Genomic DNA, 19,795 nt, shown 5'->3' with positions numbered 1-19,795 from the left:
CGTGAGGTATTTAAGCACTGTTGAGTCTCTTGTCATCTTGTTGTGCAGTTTTTCCTTTCTGCACCATAGTGTGAACCTCTTCCATTTCGCCACGTAGCACTTCCGCGTGCTAGGTCTTCTTTCTTCTTAAAGTACCTTCAGGGTGCTCTCAGGTAATTTAAGGTGTGCAAATTCTATGTCCTCAGGAGCCAGGCTGCCAGGCTGAGGCTTTCTGGCTCTGGATGCAACACCTCTCCATATTGCATGGAGAGTAGGTCTTTCCTTCTCCCAAATCTGTGTGGTGCACTCTGTGTCATCTCCATAATCTGTGAGTACCAGGTCTGCCTGGCCCACTGTGGTGCGACCAATATCAGGGTCATGTTGCTCGTTCTGCACTTGCTGAGTACCTTGTGTATCAGGGGTGACGGCGGAAAAACGTAAGCAAATGTCTTTGACCAGCTTATCCATAGGGCATTCCCAAATGACCCTTCTCCTGGTTGCCTGGATGCGAAGTGCTGGCATTTTGCATTCTGGTGTGTTGCAAACAGGTGTATTGATGGTGTTTCCCACCTGTCGAACAGTCTCCTTGTCTCTTGGGCATTGAGCTCCCATTCGTGTGAAGCCGATGTCTGTCTGCTGAGCCAGTCCGCTTCCACGTTGTCCTTCCCTGGCAGGTGAATCGCCAGTAGATCTATTTTTAGTGCGATGGCCCATTTCCATATTTCCTGCGCTAGGTCTGACAGCGGGGCTGATTGTGTTCCTCCCTGCTTGTTTATGTAGAACATCGCTGTTATGTTGTCTGTCTGGATCAATACTGTTTGGTTGTACAGCTTCGTCAGGAATGCCTTTAGTGCGAGGAACACAGTCTTTAGTTCCAGGTAATGGATGCGTTTGACCGCATCCGCTGGTGTACACAGACCCCTCACTGAGTTTTTTCATGTGTTCTCCCCATCCCTTCTGGGATGCGTCTGTGGTGATGGTCACAGTTGGTGTTGGTGGTGTTAGAGGCTTCCCTTTTGTTATGTTTCCTTTGTTCCACCATGATATCTCCTCGTGCACTGCGTGCGTCACAACCACTAGGTCTACCCAACAACCTGTAGAGTGTGACCATTGGTCCTGTAGCCACTCCTGGAGTGGTCTCATGTGGAGTCGTACATTCGGCACTATGTGTATGCATGAGGCCATCATGCCCATCCTCTTGCTCGCCATCCTCACTGTGAGAGGACGCCCCTTCTGGTAGAGGCACGCCTCCTTCACCAGTGCCAGCGTTCTCTTCTCGCTGGGGAACACCTTCTCCTGTACGGTGTTGATCTGCGCACCCAGGAAGATTTTAACTTGTTCTGGGTTCATTGAGGATTTTCCCCAGTGGATGGAGAAACCCAAGGCCATCAGTGTATCTGTCACTCGCTGTGCGTGCCGTTTGCATGTCTTGTATGATCTTGCCTTTACTAGCCAGTCATCCAGGTAAGGGTATACATGGATCCCTTCCCTCCTTAAGTGTGCTGCGACTGGTGCAAGGCACTTTGTAAATACCCTTGGTGCTGATTTCAGTCCGAATGCCAGTGCCGTGAATTGATAGTGATCTGTGTTGATGGCAAATATTAGCAGATGTTTGTGCCGCCTGTTCATTGGGATGTGCAGGTTGGCATCTTTGAGATCTATGGTAACCATGAAGTCCCCGCCTTGTATCTGTGGAAGGACCTCTTGCAGGGACATCATTTTGAATTTTTGGGTTTTTATGTATTTGTTGAGGAAACTTAGGTCCAGGATGTGTCTCATTTTTTCGTCTACCTTTGGTACCTGGAAGTACGTGGAGTACACCCCCTTGTTACTCTCTATGGGAGGTACAGGCTCAATAGCCGCCTTCAGCAGGAGTTCTTGAGCTTCCATTTGAAGTAGCTCTAGTTACTTCTTTGCTAGTGCTCTTCTTTTTGGTTTTCTGTTTGGTGGTGTTTTTTCCAACTCTATGCAGTATCCGTACTGTATGGTGTGGAGAATCCAAATGTCTGTAGTTATTTTCTTCCACTCCTGGAAGAAACGGTTCAGTCTTCCTCCCACCGGTGTTACGTGCTCTTGTATGTTTAGTCCGAGCCACTCCTCTTTGTTGTATCTGTGCTCCACCCCTGGAGTTTTTGAAAGGGTGTGCACTAGTAGTGTGGCAGAGTCACTTGGAGGTGGGTTGTTGTCCACCTCTTCTGTTGTTTCCCCGGCCATTCCCCTTCCCGCGAAAGGACTGGCCCCTCTGTTGGTATTGCCAGTGTTGTTTTTGCTGGCCCTGTTGCGTCTGAGTGTCACCCTGGTGTGACTGGTGGAAAGTCTGGTGCGATGTTCCTGGCTGGTTTCCCCCTCTCCCGTTTGGTCTCCGTGACGGGGTTCCTCTCTTTGTTCCTCTGAATTGCAGGGCCCCCATGGATCTTGCGGTGTCGTGGTCCTTTTTCAGCTTGGTGAGCTTTTCGTCCACTGGTGCTCCGAACAGTGTTTCACCATTGAACAGGGTGTTCAGGATATTGTGTTGCATCTCCGGTTTAAAACCTGATATTCTGAGCCAGGCTTGTCTCCTTTCCGTGATGCCCAGCATCATAAGTCTGCTGGCTGTGTCTGCACCGTCCAGTGCTGTTTTTAGGCAAGAATTTGCCACGTTCTTCCCTTCCTCTACCAGGTGCGTAGCTCTTTGCTGGTATTCTTGTGGGAGGTGTTTGACTAACTGGCCCAAGTCGTCCAGGATCTGGTGTTGGTGTCTGTTCAGCAGAGAGTTGGAATTGGCCATGCGCCAGTGCGTTGCGGCAATCCTCTCGATCTTTCTCCCAGTCAGGTCCATCCTTCTTCTCTCCTTGTCTGGAGGTGGTCGGGACATTGGCTCTTTTCCTTGCTGTTGCCGCAATGATGGAGTCTGCAGTGATCCTTGGATGTAGGGTGGGTCCTTGGGGGAGTGCTTGTACTTCTTCTCCGTCCTGGGTGTGACGGGTTTACAAGTCGCAGGCTCTTTGAAGGCCTCTCTCCCTTGTCCTTTAATGCTTTCGAGCATTGGCAGGTACTGGCTCCTAGTTTGTATTGGGAGCAGTGTTTCCACGTGGAAATCCGCCTTTGGCTGTTCCTCCTCGAGTTTTACTTTGAACGCTGCTGCTGCGTTCTTGACGACTTCATTGTAAAGTCCAATTTCGTTGGGCGGCGAGGGCCTCGCCGGATATGTGTCCACTCCCTCTTCTGGACTTTCGGCTTCGAGGTCCTGCCACTCTCGGTCCTGTGTGTCCGAGTATGACGAGCCCTGAAAGGTCCTCTGGTCGTCATCTTCCTCCTCCTCGTAGAAGGAGGTCTCTTCTTCTCGATATTCCAGATCTTCCTGGCTTTCCGACGGTCCTTCGACCTCAAACTCCTCTTCTTCCTCAACGAACTCGACCACCGGTGGCTTTGGCTTCGACGGAATTGTATACGCTTTCGTCGAAATCTTTCTTTTGCTGCAGGATGTTCTACATCTCTGCCTCGAGTCTTCTCTTATTTCTTTCCATCTCGGCCGCCTGTTCGGCGTCGATTGGTTGTGCCGGTCTCTTTGTCTGCGCCGAGACTGGTTTCGGCGTCGAGACTGGTTTCGGCGTCGAGACTGGTTTCGCCGTCAAGACTGGTTTCGGCGTCGACGTCAAAGAGATCTTCGGCGTCGAGCGTTCCTTTTCGTGGACGCTTTTCGACGACCTTGGTTGGTCGCCGCCCTTCGGCACCTGGGAGTCCTTCTGTGAGGATCCGCTGGCCCTGGGTGTTGCTGTGGACGCCGGAGCTTTCGGCGTCGGCGCTTTCGGGGTCTTGCCCTCGTTTTTTCGGGAGTCCGTTCCCTGAATACCCTGTCCGGTTACAAAGTTAGGTTTGAAAATTCAGGCATCACCAAGAGGTGGGAGCTATACCTGATCACGCAGCTGCCTGGGACTTATTTTGTTCAATCCGTGATCAAATTACTCGCTGCTTGCCACAGATTCGAAGCGGGGTGGGGGCGGGGGGCCGTCTCAGTCTTTCATCATTCCCAGGTCAATTAAGTGGTTTCCTGAGCTGGGTTACATTAACACTCAGTCTTTGCAGCACTATAGAATAGCAGGATAGAGGTAGCAAGCACTATCTAACACAGGCTATATAGAGTTATCAAGTTTTAATTTTAGTACGTGTTGTTAAATCTCAATACATGCACACCCATGCCCAGAGCAGTCTTTTTCTGGGTCACCAAGCACGCTTGGCCAGGTTCCAGGAGTTTTTATTTGGGTGGGCTAAGGATGCATTCGGGTGGGCCACTGCGGGCCCAATTTGTCACTTATATGTCTAGGCAGGCCTGCTTGAGGGCCCTCCTTTATCTCTCCTTAGTCTTACAAGGGCCCAGTAAAACTCATTCTTTTCTTTCCACATCTCTTTTTAAATGGCATCACTCTCAAAAAGTGTTTTTGGGAAGAGGAGGTTTCTGAGGTGGGATTATTGGGCAAGTGGCACTTCTCGAGCTCTCCCTCATGAACTCCTCCTCGGATTCCCTAACTGCCACCCTCAACCAGCGCCCCACATCTCTCCTTAGCCCCCCTATTGACCTCCTTCTCAGACTCTCTCACTACCACCCTCCTCCAGTGCCCCTCATCTCTCCGTAGACCCTCCCCCTCATGACCTCCTCCTCAGACTCCCTCACTGCCACCCTTCACCAGCACCCCTCATCTCTCCGTAGCCCCCACCTATTGACCTCCTTCTAGTACTCTCTCACTACCACCCTCCACCAGTGCCCCTCATCTCTCCGTAGCCCCCTATTGACCTTCTCGTACTCCCTCACTAATCTCTCCGTCGCCCCTCCCCCATTGACCTCCTCTTCTGACTCCCTCACTGCCATCCTCCTTCAGTGCCCCTCATCTCTCTGTAGCCCCCCCCCCCCCATTACCCTTCTTCTCGGACTCCCTCACTACCACCCTCGACCAGAGCCCCTCATCTCTCCGTAGCCACTTTCTCATTCTCATATGCATTTCCTTTGTTGTATAGTGCTACTCATATCAGTGTAGGGTGTCACAGTACTTTACAGCACGCACACATTATACAGAGACAATCAATCATGCAAGTATGTAAATCAGTCTACAGAGAATGTCACATAAGCCAATGAGGATTACAAGGTGTAGGAATTATGTAATGTCATCCATACTGGTGGGCAGTATATTTTAAGAGGGTTTGGTCTGGAGAAGATCAAAACGCATGCCCCAGTGGTTAGGGGTTGGCTTTACTGATAAAAATGTATATCTGCCCAAACAAACTTTTTAGTAACATTAGAATAATGAAAGACTGGGAAAGTTCTAACTATATTACAACACAAAAAAAATCAGTTTTAACTATATCATTCAGGTTTGCATGCAGCTCTTTGATGACAGTTCATAGGTCACTGTCCTATGACGGGATTGTAACTTCTGAACTGCAAGTAACACAAGGATTTCTGTGACAAAGGCTGTAACCCACCGAGCTAGCCACATAAAATAGTTTATCTGCATTTCAAAACTACCGCCAGACAAAGGATTGGCAGGATCATTAATCACCAGTTATCTGGACATTTTTATTGTTGTCTTACATCCGTGGCAGAGCCGGCCTTGATAATGATAAAAACTGTTTAAATAAAGCATACCGGATGTATGTGTCTTGCTGGCCATCCGTGATGATTTTAAAAAGAAAAAAAATAGCCAGACATTCTCTCTCACTTGTTTGGTTCCTCAGCGCTGCACGATCGGTTAAGCAGCTGCCAGGAAAGGTGAATCCGAGAAATACACTTTTTCTCCAGTACTGAATAGAAATGGAAATATCCACACAGCAGAACGGTTAAGGTTAACCAGTGCCAAAGAGAGGATTCGTCTCCTTCGCTATGGCCCTATTTTACCTGCAAGAGTGGGTGGGGACACAGCCCAACTTTCTACAAGGAGATGCAAGATTGGGGTGCCTGTGAGAGAGCCCAGGCCCAATCACTAAACTCAAAAACAACAGTTGATGGACAGAATGCAGAACAATGTCATACATTCACCCCAGTACAGAGATCTGGGCCTAAATCTTTGCATATAGCCATGTCTGAACTGGGGTGGTGAGCAAAAAAACGATCGATTTAGTGCATGACAATGTGAAAAATCAATATTCATATACAGATAAAAACTTTGTATAGATAGATATATCGTTTTTTCATGGGACAAGGATACACTTGCAGACGCGGAGATTTTTGAATCCCGACTGTTTGCGAGTACCATCACTTCATGTTTGGGCATCGTATTTTAAGAAAAAATCTACATTAAGCTGGATCTGGTATCGGACCGTGAAACTATAGATACCGACGGTGGTATTTTTCCTTCAAACAGTCTATAGGAAATTGAAACCTTCCGAGGATATTGCTGAGCAAGTTTGGAAATCGGAGCCTTTGTCCCCGTATATGTATCACAAGCCCTGATCAAGATATTCAAAGTGCTGTGATATGATTAATCTCATTTTTAATGCCTGAAGAAGGTGGTTGGACCTGTGAGACCACCGAAACGCGTCGCTTCTTGGTCACTTTTAAAGAGAGTTTGCCCCTTTGGGGACAACACTGTTTGAGATTTACTCCAACAAAGTTTTTATCTGTATATGAATATAGATTTTCACATTGTAACGCTCTTTTATTTTTAATTTGGAAGGTTGCATGTCGCTGTGTTTTGACCTTTGTTATGATGAATTTAGAATGTACAAATAATTAAAACAATTTTTACATTTTGATTAATTGGCTAATACATGAAGCTCCATTGGGTGAGTGAGTAGTGAGAAGCTGATATTTGGGTTATGAGAGTAGAGTACTAATAGTGGGGTGTTGAATGCAGAAATTCCCAAAGGGATCTAATTTTTAAGACATTTTGTCAAGTGGCGTCCTGTCCCTTTGGCAGAGTAGGACCCTCTCATTTGTTTTGGTAACCTAACATCTGGCAAGCATCCAGCCCTTCTGGACCCACACTGGACGCACCTGGTGTAGAGCCAGTTGTAATGAGTGGGCAAGTCACCACAATATTTCACTACTTAAATGTGCAACTTATCTTAACGATTTAAAGCAGAGGTGCACTTTGGTGCTATACGAGTGAGTGAGAGGATGCAAGCAGCTTTACCTTTCCTCTCTTGAACCCTTTCAAACCCCCTCACCACCGCTGTACTCTCATAAGCCTATCGGTCGCCCACGAATGATGCTCTGTTCACACCCACTCTGTCGTGAACTCGATGCTTTAGCTTCCCTACGGAAAGGCGCAGAAGCAAATCCCTCTCTGGCTTTTCTTCAGTTTCCTCAGAGCTCAGTGTTCAAAAGGAACTCAATACGTACATTTATCATCGAAGAAAGGGCCACAGTTCCAGGAAAAAGCGGATATGCTAAGAGAAGTTCAAACTGCAGAGAAAATAAATAAATAAACAAACGCGGCGGACCGCGCAGAAAATAAAAGCACACTGCTTTAGTTAAGAGAAAGACTCCTTTTAAAAAAAATAAAGGAACAAGCGCGGCCTAGGCGGGCCTCGCCAAAATAAAATAAAATAAAAGAGTGCTTGTACACTTATGAAGGAGACCGTGTCAGTACACAAGTAAAAGATCCAGTCAGGATGTGCCGTCCCAAAAGGAGACAGGGCGGTAACAAGGAGGGACTAAGAAGCCTCCTTTTCAATTGGAAGCCAGTGTTTAGCATGGAGGAAGATGCCAGTGAATGAAATAGAAGGGCGGAGCTTCAAGTCCCCTTCTGAAAGCGTACTGATGACAATAAGCCGCGCAGAGCGAGGCTCGCAGAGCGAGGAGCGCATGTGTGCTCCAGTGCTAGGTCTGCAAGACCTAAAAACAGGGATTTTACGATTCAAGCTACAGTACACAATAGCTTGCAGCATCATAAAAGTGCGTGGGAATTAAAACTCTTAATAAAAACAAGGATTTACAATTTCAGAATACAGTACTCGATAACTAGCAGCATAGTGAGTAGCAATAAAGTGCAAGTGCTCTGAAACATTCTTAATGAACCAATCAGGTTCTAAAATATATTTAAGAATTGTTGAAAAAATAATATATATTTTTTAAACAAACTAGTTCAGAATGGGGGGCAGCAGACAGTTACGGGCTTCTTCTCCTTTGGCAATGTTATACTTTAGAAAAAAATCTTAGGTATTTACGGCGTAAAGATTGTACTGTGGGACAAATGAATAGGACATGATTTAAGTCTTGTACACAGGAATTACATAAGTGGCAGAGTCTTTCTAGTCTAGTAAGGCCCTCCCAAGCTCCTGTTACAATTCTGAAAGGGATTACATTGAGCCTAAGCAACAAAATAGCTCTAGGTACTCCTGTTGGAGATTCCATAAAATAGAAGGTTGAGGTTTTTTGTAGATACTACTCCCTGCTATACAGTCATTCTTACTATTCTCTAAGCACAATAAAATGTCTCTTTTACAAGATACACCATAGATTGTTTTTTTAATTCTGGTTTTCAGAACTAGTTTAGGAAGCACCGCCTTACTGTCCATCTCGAAGCCAAACAGTTTTATGGCTTTTTGATGAGCATTTTTTCCATTCATGGTGACAAAGATTTCCTCACATAATGCTACACGTAAGGTGTTCTCAGAGCTATTCACTAGTGCGTTGCTCCATTTTAAGCACGCAGCCATAGACAGCACGTATGGAGAGTAAACCGAGGTCTAGCCGAAACGCTGCTTTAGGGGCAGCGCAATTCAGATTACAGATTTGGCACCAAATCCGTCCCTCTACTTTCTCAAATTTATCCCACTCTTGTCCATCTACTATTTTGCAGGCATAGCTCAGTGCTGGCGGTATCTTTATTTTATAAACTGATAAAATATGTGCAAAATGTCTTTTTCCACAGTGTGTATAGAATCGATTGATTGCAGAGGCCTGTGAAATTGCCTTGGCTCTGCATTGATCCATATGATTGCTACTGGAACAATGCAAGTCATCTTTGAAGTCCAATAGGGGTTAGAATCATTAATATGGAGTCATCCGCGCATAGCACGCAGCTCAACTTTAAATTTCCTAATTTTGGGGAATCCCCTCTGCGGAGCCCCACTCTGCTGGGCAAATCATTGATATACCATTATGGGTCTCTATGTTTCCTGACAGGCCCTGTGTTCCCCCCAATAAAACCTGCGTACAAGTGGAGGAATACAGTGCAATAATCAGTCGTAGTAAATTCACTGGTATCCCCATGGTGACCAATTTTCTACACAACTTCCCCCGGTCTACCCGATCAAAAGGCCATTGAGAAGTCTATAAAAGCTGCATATAATGGCATTCCCTGGTTCATTTTTCAATTAAAGTTTGCAGGGCAGTGATAATATTAAGGGTACCACTATTTTTGCGGAAGCCTGTTTGCTCTACAGGAATGAAACCATTTCTGAAGGCCCAATCTTGGAGATGAGAAAGAATGCTCTTAGCAAACAATTTACCAGTCGCATCCAGAAGAGAGATCTGTCTAAAACTAGCGGGGACATTTTTTTAACTTTTTTAGGATAATGGAACAACTATGCTCCTTTCCAGGATAGTGGAATGTCCCCATGAGTGTAACAGTGAACAAATAGTGGATGTAAGAATTCTGCCCATGCTTTGTCATCCTGTTTACTTATGGCTATTGGTATATCGTCCGGGTCCATCACACCAGAGTATCTTGCCCCTTTGATATAACCCTCTATTGCATTGCACGAGGGGGGTCCATAATCACTCCCCATGGAAAAGTCAGAGACAAGATCAAGATTCCATCCAACTGAGGAATTTAGAGCATACAGCCGGGAAATATATGTAGATCATTCTTCATCTGATAGCAGAATGGGCTTTGCCTAATCTCTCCCATCACAGAATTTGGCTATTAACGCCCAATATTTCCTGGTGTCACCGGACTGTGCGACCTCTCGTAGTTTGACCCAGTTTGTGTCTTCCACCCTTCTACATTCAGATACCACTTTCCTTTTCCGTGCCTATTTTAGTCTATTAATTTCCCTTTGCCTGGGTATTGAGGACTGCCTAAATTGTTCCCTTATCAAGGCGTTAATTTCCCAATTTAGTTTTTTAATCTCCCATGATTTAACCACTGGAGGAGCAGAACTGAAAACTTGCTTTTTACTTCCTCAGGTTCAAGTTCAGGAATTTGTATAGCGCACTACTCACCCAGAGGGTCTCAAGGCGCTTGAGGGAGGGGGTGTATTATTTGTCGAATAGCCAGGTTTTAAGTTCCTTTCTGAATGAAATGTGGTTCTGTGTGAGGCGGAGGTGAGTGGGGAGAGAATTCCAGGTCTTAGCCGCCAGGTAGGAGAAGGATCTTCCTCCCATGGTGGATTTGTGGATGCGCGGGATTCTCTCGAACCTGGCAGTGGGTGGTTCCTGTATGTGATTAGAAGCCACATTTTCAAAAACTCTTAAAGCTTTGGAGCGAATTATTTGACCAAAAAGTACACCCATTACTGAAATTATATAAAATATTTTCATCCCTTTGATTCCAAAGTTCGGGCTGCTCAAATTCCATATTAACATCCACGGCCAAAACTCCATGATCACTCATGCTTGTTGGTAGTATCTTGAATTGCGCGCATACACCAAAAAATTGGTAAGATACCTCCATATAATCAATTAGTGAATGTCCATATCAGCCTGGTAAGTATAAGGGGCAGGGAAGTCCTCTGGGAATCTGCCATTCAACATCACAAGGTCAAACATTCTCAGATTATGCAAGAGTGACAAGCCTAGTTTATCCGATCTTAAATGGTTGGGCAGTACAGATTCTGGAATGGACCATACTTCTTCCAACATGGGTTGAAAAAAACGTGGCAGAACCATTGGAAATAGTAGCATTGAAATCACCCACAATCATAATCCAGGAGCACAAAGATTACCATACCATATTATACTATCACAGGTCATACATACCATACTATCAAAGTCCATACCATACTATAAAATGAAAGGCCTTTCCATACTATAAAATCATGAGCCATACCGTACTATACTATGCAATGACAGGTCATAGCATACAATGGCAAGCCACATCTTACCATACTAGAAAATGAAAGGCCATACCATACGATCGGCCATATCATGCCATATCATACTATACAATGACTGGCCAAACCATACTATACAGCAGGCCGTACTATGCTATATACAAAGACAGGCCATATCATATCATACTATATACTGGCAGGCCATACCGTACCATGCTCTGTAATTAGTGGCCATACCATACCATCTACAAAGACAGGCCATTCCACACAATACAATGAGAAGTCATACCATATAATACTGCACAATGACAAATCACAGCATAACACACCAACCTATACTATACAATACAATGACAGGCTATACCATATCATACCATAGGACGACAGGCCACATCATACCATATGACAGACCATTGCCTACTATACCATACAATTACAGGCAATTCCATACCATACCATACCATACAATGACAAGCCACACCATACCATACTATATTATTCATTGACAGGCCAAATCCCACACTATACAATGACAGACCATACGGCACCATACTAGAACATCCCATACCATTGTATACAATGACAAGCGATTTCATTATATACAATCACAAGCCAAGCCATACCACACTATACAATAACAGGTTATACCATTGTCACAATGAAGGCTATGCATTTCCTTTTGGTAGAAAGATCAAGAATATGAGGTCAATTATGAACTGGGGAGTCTTATTCCTCAGGAGCAAGAGCCTTCACGCACCCAGAAGGGTGTTGTGCTTTCTCATAGGGCTTGCTGCTTGATGTAACTCCAGGGACGGCGGACAATATCATCTGATGAGACAACAGAGGCGAGAAACGATGCCCGCCTGCTCACACTTCATCCTAACTTTGAATCGGACTGCTGTGTTGGGCAATTACTGTGGGCATGGGCTAATGCAGATGGAGTAGGAAACGTTGCCTTTAGACTGTAGCCTGTCCCCCATTGGAAGGCTGAATCTGCACCTAGTTTGGGTCTGCTGATTCAAAACAATAGTTTACTCATCGTTTGGGCGGCTGGGGGTTGCCAGACTGCTCTTGGGAAAAGGAGTTCATGTTAAGGGATGTTTTAAATTTTAGGTTTGTTTGTTTTCTATGCAGAGGTGGCCTGGCACGGCCTTACTGAGGGGCAGGGGACGGGGTGAGACGAGGAGTAGTTCAGCAATGAAGGCTTTCTTATTGCTGCACCACATTACACATGAAAGTTTCTGACATGGAACATCGAGCGGATGGGGTTTCCAACCAAGCGGACAATGTCCATAGATATTTACGACGGCGGGGAGTGCAAATAGCAGGAGGCACTTTTGCAAAGCAAAGTGGGGAAACAGCACAGGAGATGGAGGGGACAAGTATTTGCCACCTCCTTCTCAGCATACACCCGGGGGGTAGTGATATGGATGACAGCTGGAGTCCAATTTGAGCCTCAGCGTACATTCAATGATACAGAAAGCCATTATGTTCTGGTTACGGGGCGGCTGTGGGGATGAGAGGTTACCCTTGGTAGCAACTATGACCCTAATCAGGACTATATCCTCTTCCTGCATAGACTCTCTGCCCCCTTGGTCGACTCAGCAACAGTAGATCTACTTCTTGGGGGAGGTTTTAAAAGTGTGTCTGATTTTTTATCGGATTGCTTGACACCCCCATTGCCGGGGGCTTCGGCCCATCATACTGCAGCTAGGTTGAGGGATTGAATGGAACATTGGGGGCTGGAAGATATATGGACGACACAACATGCCTCCATAAGAAACAATTGTTTTTATTCACCTATAGATCAGTTACACGTGTAGATGCTTTTCTGTGCTCTTACGCCTTTGGTAATGCCATTCCCCACACTGAATATTTAAGATGCACAATATCAGATCACTGTCCTTTGTTGCAAGAGTTTAAGACATTGAGGACCCGCCCTATGATTCCCTTCTGGCGGCTTAATCTCCGGGCTCTGGGGGATGTCTGGGGATCTCTGGGGGATGTCTGCCATCGACAATTACTTTTCAGATAACGCGTGGAAAGCTACCACTGGACTGGTGGAATAGTGATACGCGGACACGGCCTAGGACACTGGATAGGTGTCCAGCGGGAACTACACTACACTTAGTGATTCAAAAAAGGCTTATTTTGATGAACTAATTAGAATGGCTAATTCATCGTCTAAAGCCTTGTTTAAAACAATTTCCTCGCTTACAACGGCCCCCATTCCTAAGACTGAGAGCAATACTGAACTGTGCGAGACCCTAGCTACTTTCTTCTATCAAAAGGTTTAAAATATTTTTTCCTCATTCACTCTCACCCCCAATGAGGTGCGGCCCTCAGCAAGTGTTGTCCAGAGGGGTTGCTCCCCCAGATTCGATCATTTTACTCCACTGGAACAGCAAGGAGTAATTAAATTGATCTCAGAGATTCGGTCTGGTTCTCCTTTGGACCCTTGCCCAGTTTCTGTACTGAAAGCAGCACCAGCAATTGTGCTGTCAGCTTTCAGACATTCTAATTCACTTTGCACTTGCTCACGCACTGCAACGGGGATTTTGCGCACCTTGCTGCACACAGGTTTGGCACCCTGAACCAGCCGAATGTGATGCACATAATTTCTCAAACAGCTCAAGGGTTTGCAAAAAACATGAGGAAACTTCAGTTTCAACATTTGCATGACATCCTCAGAGGAGAGACTTCCCACAGAAGAGATTACATTTGCGTTGAAATTCTCTCTTAATCTAATAGGGAGCGAAGCCTTGGGATCCAGGATTACACCAAGATCTCGCTAGTGGACCAGCTTAATATGCTGTCCCCTTTTTGAGAAATGTACATTTTGGCATTGATCATTCTGTTCTTTTATTCTAAAGGACCACAAAAATAACCTAACAGCTTAATGGGTTCACCCCCATAAGCACGCGGTGTAATGTCAGGAGGGCAAATTTTATTTTGTGCTTGATTTTCTTGACATAGAACTCTTTTGAAATCATGGTGATCTTCGCACCAGAGTCAAACAAGAGAGATGTACTGTCACCTTGCACCAAGACCTCATCTATGGAACCCCCCCCAGAACCAGGTCAAACTGCCCGCAACCTTGGCTTCCAATTCAACACCTCCCTCTCCTGCAATACTCAAATCAATAAAATCACCTCAGCCTGTTTCGGGAAACTTCGAATGATAAAAAAAAATCATCCCATACCTACCACTTGAGTCCCGAAAAACAGTAGTTCATGCCCTCATTACTGCTCATCTGGACTATGCCAACAGCCTGTACGTAGGCGCCCCTACTTACCTCATCTACCAACTTCAAAAAGTCCAGAATGCTGCGGCCAGGCTAGTCTGCAATATCCCCTACCGCCATTCCATCACACCCCACCTAATCAAACTACACTGGCTCCCAATAACAATCCGTATTCAATTCAAGGCCTTAATACTGGCCTTTAGAGCACTCAATGACCGAGGCCCAACCTACCTAAGTCGCAGAATGAGGTTTTCACAAGCATCAAGAAACCTGAGATCCAATCATCTTCGCCTCATGATCTGCCCCCGCTTTCGCCTTACACGTACAGGAGGAAGGGCCCTGGCAGTAGCCACTTCCAAACTGTGGAATCAGCTACCCACACAGTTAAGATTCCTGACGTCCGAACCCCAATTCCGGAAAAAACGAAAGACCTGGTTATTCTCACAGATCTAATAGATCCCACTCTACTCCTTCTCGACCCTCTTGAGACTATGTCTTCAGCGCCGGGACACCTCCGTCGGAGGTAGCTGCGCGCTCTACAAAATTCAAAATAATAAATAATAATCACCATTCTTACCCTCACAATTACCAGTGACTTGTAGCAGAATTTGACCACAATCAACCTCTGCATCTGTATCATTAGAATATCCTTCTTCATAAATTTAATTTACTTTTCCCTTATAAGGTTTACCTTTACATACCACAGCAAAATGACCCTTCCTCTTAAAATTGCTGCATGTAGCTTTCAAGCCTGGACATAGCTTGTCTTTGGCCAAGTGACCTAATATTCCACAGCGAGAACATTTAGGTTGAAAAGTATTACATTTTCATTTGTCATGGAGTCTGCGAGGGGCTGAATTGAGATATGCTGTCATAGAAAGAGAAGCCCTCGGTGTATTTTGGTCCATAGAGAAACTCGAAAACCTGTGGTGGGGCAGTGTGTTTGAAGTCAGGACTGACCACAAGCCTTTGTGTGAAATCTTTAAAAAAAGGGCATCAATGCGGTGTCTAGTAGGATCACCAAGTGGGTTGTGGCACTACAGTATTATGATTTTGAGATCAAGTACCTGCCTGGAGGGGCGAATAAGGTCGCTGTTGCATTGTCACGTTTTGTTGATGGTGGTGAGCGAGGTTCTTCTGATGATTGTGAACAAGAGGACGAAGGCATGGTCTGTTACATTGAGGGTGACAGTATTACGCGACAAAGGTGGTTTGAGGCTTTAAGCACTGACAGTGTGTTGCTCGAAGTTTTGAACGTGTCAAGGCTGGTTGGAAAGAAGAAAGCGGGAATGGTTTTTAGATGTCAATCTTGAATGGGCGCACTGCCTGTATGGAAGCACTAATGTGTAGTAGTTTGTGGTGCAACTGGGTGAGTGGAAAACCATGTAACCACCCAATGGTGATGCCAGCGAGCTGACAGGACCTTACAATTACTACAAAGACGCGCTGTTTCTGGGTCGCCGTGTTCCTGGTAATGGACACGTGTCCATTACCAGGAACACGGCGACCCGGGAACAGCGCGTTTCTCTGTTACTCCACGAAACTTATACTCACTACGAGAGCGCAGAGCTACCTCTGTCGCTCCTAAAGTATACGACGCATTAATAGGATTCTGAAGATACCAGCTCAGTTTTACTTGAACTACATTTCCCGGGTATATATAAAAGCGCATTTCGCTTCAAGTCCACTCTCTCTATTCGAAATTGGAGCATCAGACGGTCTTGGGCCCCACCGGGTCGGAAGTATCACCGGCAGAGCGACCTATTGGCTCAAACACAGCTACCTAGAGCCCTGAAGATTCACGTGTTGCGATGAAACACATGTCGGCTGGCTGTTGTTAAGCCTTGAAAATTAAATGAGGACACAAGGATTCTCCATTGTCATTATATTCATTTCCTATTATTGTTCACTCCATCTGTTTCTCTGCATGGTTTTACAACTATTAAGAATGTATACATTGACCTACGTTTACAGAAATATATAGTGTGTGCATAGGGTACGTCTTTGTAGTAAGGCTGGTTTGAAAACCAAACCCAAAAGTGAGAATGAGTTAGAAAAATGTTGGTATGTCAGGGATGAGCTTTCTGAGCACAGTGGTCTACTGGTTAGGGGTTTGAGGTTAGTTCCTCTGTCTACCCTAAGACAAGAGCTTGTTACTTTGGCCCATACAGGACATCAGGGGATGTCAAAAACCAAGGAAGGCTAAGGTTGTCCTACTGGTGGCCTGGAATGGATTTGCAGGTAGAACGCATTATCAGAGATTGTGTGCAGTGTGCCTTGCGCGAGAGGGCAGCCAAGCCGAAGGTCCAATCGATGGTCATACGAGATCGCCCTGATGGTCCTTCGAAAGAAGTCGGGCTGGATATTGTTGGCCCTGTTCGTTCCCTGGGCTCCGAGTGGTATATTCTGGTAAACTAGTTGTTCAGATGGTCAGATTTAGCTGTTACACGTGGCATTGAAACTAAGCATGTGAAGACATTTTTGCAGAAACTCATAGCCAGGGAAGGCATCCCTGATGGCATATTAAATGACAATGGCGTTCAGTTTGTTTCCAGAGAAAATTAGTAGTTCCTGGTTCAACATGGCATCAAGCACAAGAAGTGTATACCATCCTGAAACCAACTGAATGGTGGAACGTTTCAATCGTGTTCCTAAAGAGACGATTGAGTTGGCTAAATCCACTGGGTTGGACTGGCGTAATGAAATCTTCAAGAAGGTTGAGATTTATAGGTTGTCCCCCCACGCCACGACTAAGAAAACCCCCTTTGAGTTTTTCAGGGGTAGACGTCCCAACACGTTGGTGGCCCCTACACGGGTGAATGATTTACAGAATGCTCAGGGTGCAAAATGTGATGAGCATGATTGGACCCTGGCTGAGTCAAGAAAAATAGTAGCTCATAAGGAGCTTTATGACCAGAGAAAGAGTGTGAAGGAGGCTACTGTGAACGTGGGGGATTGGGTCCTAATTAAAACTCCTTGTAGAAGAAGCTCTTCTATGGCATTTCTGAAACCTTTGCAGGTTACCAAGATCTTTAATAATGCCATCAAAACTGCCGACCACCGCATTTGGAACCTGAACAGAGTGGTTGTAGTCAGCGATGATCTGGTACCTTTTCATCCACTGTACGGAGTTTCCGTTCTCGGCTTTTCTAGCAGCTTTAGTGGTTCAAAGGTCTCTCCTGCAGGTTTGAAGGGCTCTAATAGCTCTTGTGGTTCAAATAACTCTCCTGGAAGGTCAAAGGGCTCTCTCAGACCTTCATGCACCATTCGTAGGTCCAAAAGAGAGCCTTCTTCTCCGACGTACTTAAAGGATTATGTAAAATGAATTTCTTGCTTATGTAGTGTGAATCTCCTCTTTATGCTTCACTATTGTTTTTTTCGTAATGTATATCATTTATGGTTTTAGTCTGTTTTGTAAAGGAGGGAGACATGTGGCATTCTAGGCCTCTGTTCCCGTTGCCAGGAGCTTTGCAATGTGTTTATGTAAGAGGCTGTCAGTTGAAGCGGAGCCTCCTCCCTGTCTGCGCTGTTCCTGTGTATGGGATCCTTTTTCCTATGAATAAACCTTCTTCCAAATATCAATCTGCGCAGAGCTTGATTTTACAAACAGGCCATCCCAATTCCACTGTATAATAGCACCAATTACCTGAGGCAGCCTGGTCATTTTGAGAATCAACCTTAGCTTCTGGATTTACACAGTAATATATTAAAACACGTGAACTCATATTCGGGAGACTGCCCAACAGACGTCAAAGTGGTATATTGACTAAGAAAGAAGAATAAACAACTTACCACCCATAATTAAATCTCCCTCTCTCTCTCTCTCTTAAGGAGGGTGCTTAACTGTCTGAAAAAAAGTTCTCTTCATAAATACTGTTTTGATTACGCAATAGGATCAAATTATGAAGCATAATGTAACTATTGTGACTTTTTAGCAAAATCATGCATCAATCGAAAAAGGATGTTAATGCTTCAGAGAAGCTCTGGCAGAGTCAACAGTCTGGCCCTTCCAAACCTGCAAAGGCGTTTTAAATGCATTTCTTTTCTTGGAAGTAATTGCAGTACAAAATTAAAAAGTGAAAAGTAAAAAAGCAAACGTGCCGTGGTCTGAAGAAAAAAAAAACATTGCAGTGGGTGGCCACAACCTAAGGCACAATGTGCAGTAAAAATATAACAAAAGTGAAGAACTGGACCGCCTGTGAACTCACTGAAATAAACTTCTTTTTAAGCAGCTGTGCACATGTGATCAAACAAACTGCTGTAAGCTGCAGTGCAAGACACCCAATTGCTTAAGCCGGCAATCCAGCTGACCCATGTGAGAGGCTGAGGTGGGAAGAAGCAAAACTTAAATGACACATTAATAGAACAGTGGATAAAAAAGGCTGACCCAAAGCCCATCTTTGAAAGTATACATGTATGCGTTATCACTTTTTGATTACAAGAGATTAGCAACACAATTAAAGATGTTTGTAAATCTATCGCACATTAGTAGACAATTTTCAGAATTCTACTCAAATTATTAACAATTTTGTCATGCTTGAAAACACATACCATTTTTTATCAAGACTATCTTTCTAATTCCCATTAGAAAATATTTGTGTAAAACTTTGACAATGCTACAAACATAAAAAAATGATTTGCTGTTCACGTTGTGTGATTTCTGAAATCAAGAAGTAGCATTTCTAGTCCTATGCCTTAGTTACAATCCAGGGGAGTAAAACAACTACACAATAAATCAATAGTAATGGATAAAGGAAAAAATAAACAATGTGAAGGATCAGTGGTGTTGTGGAGGACAAAAACTCATACGCCGCAAAATCAATGGTATTACTGTTGCACTTACAAATCAAAGATTCAGTACATGTCCGGTAAAAAAAATATATAAATACGTTATTTGTTAAATGAAAAATAGTACGCTTTGACTCAATATGTGATGCAAACGTTAATGTATTCAGGTTCATTGTTTACCTTCTCAGCATCTTGCTCAAAAAGCCTGAGCTGGAAACATTGGTCTAGTTTCAACTTTCTCATGTGCCACATCTGATGCAGATGCTGGCGAGTGGAGTGCAGCCTGTCCAGCATAGTGGAAACCTTGGGCAAGAGGTTCTGTAAGTCAGCATTTCCAGTTCCAGAATTATGTTTGGGAAAACATTCACTGCTCTGTATTCGCTGCAACAACTTCTGACCGTCTAAGTCAAGGTCCTCAATAGGTGCTTTGATCACCTTCTTCTTGAGTTGCGAGTGCTCCTCGATCATATTCCGTGCCCCTTCAAGGTCCTGAGGTAAATCCTTCTTTGCAAGGATCTCTTGCAAGTCCTCCAATCTGGACAACATGTTGGTTGCATTGCTTATGAAGTCTTCAAAGGCTACTCTGATTTCAATCCACTCCTCGTGGTCGTACTCCAAACATCCTTCAAACTCCGGAGTAAGCTGAGAAGGGTCAACTACTTTGGCAAGGCCTTCTAAAGACACCATGGTGGTCTGCAAACGAGAATATTAATATTATTTGTCAATGTACTTTGTATACATGTTCAGTACAAAATGTGAAGTAAAAAAATACCACTTTTCACCATGATTGTATGCTGCCTCTAACTTACT

The 19,795-nt window shown here is 44.7% G+C and overlaps 1 protein-coding gene across 1 annotated transcript in view; it reads right to left on the bottom strand.

Moving 5' to 3' along the window:
• The window catches only part of TRIO (trio Rho guanine nucleotide exchange factor), a 5,246,815-nt gene that overhangs the window by 4,597,863 nt on the left and 629,157 nt on the right, over window positions 1–19,795 (bottom strand). The window contains exon 5 of the mRNA XM_086965300.1: window positions 19,166–19,678. Within this exon, the coding sequence (XP_086821426.1) occupies window positions 19,166–19,678 (513 nt within the window). The remainder of the gene's footprint in view (window positions 1–19,165; window positions 19,679–19,795) is intronic.

The sequence above is a fragment of the Lissotriton vulgaris genome, chromosome 4_1 (assembly GCF_964263255.1).
Source record: "Lissotriton vulgaris chromosome 4_1, aLisVul1.2, whole genome shotgun sequence".
NCBI lineage: Eukaryota > Metazoa > Chordata > Amphibia > Caudata > Salamandridae > Lissotriton > Lissotriton vulgaris.
The sequence above is the reverse complement of the archived record's forward strand: the minus strand, read 5'-3'. Positions and strand labels throughout refer to the sequence as shown.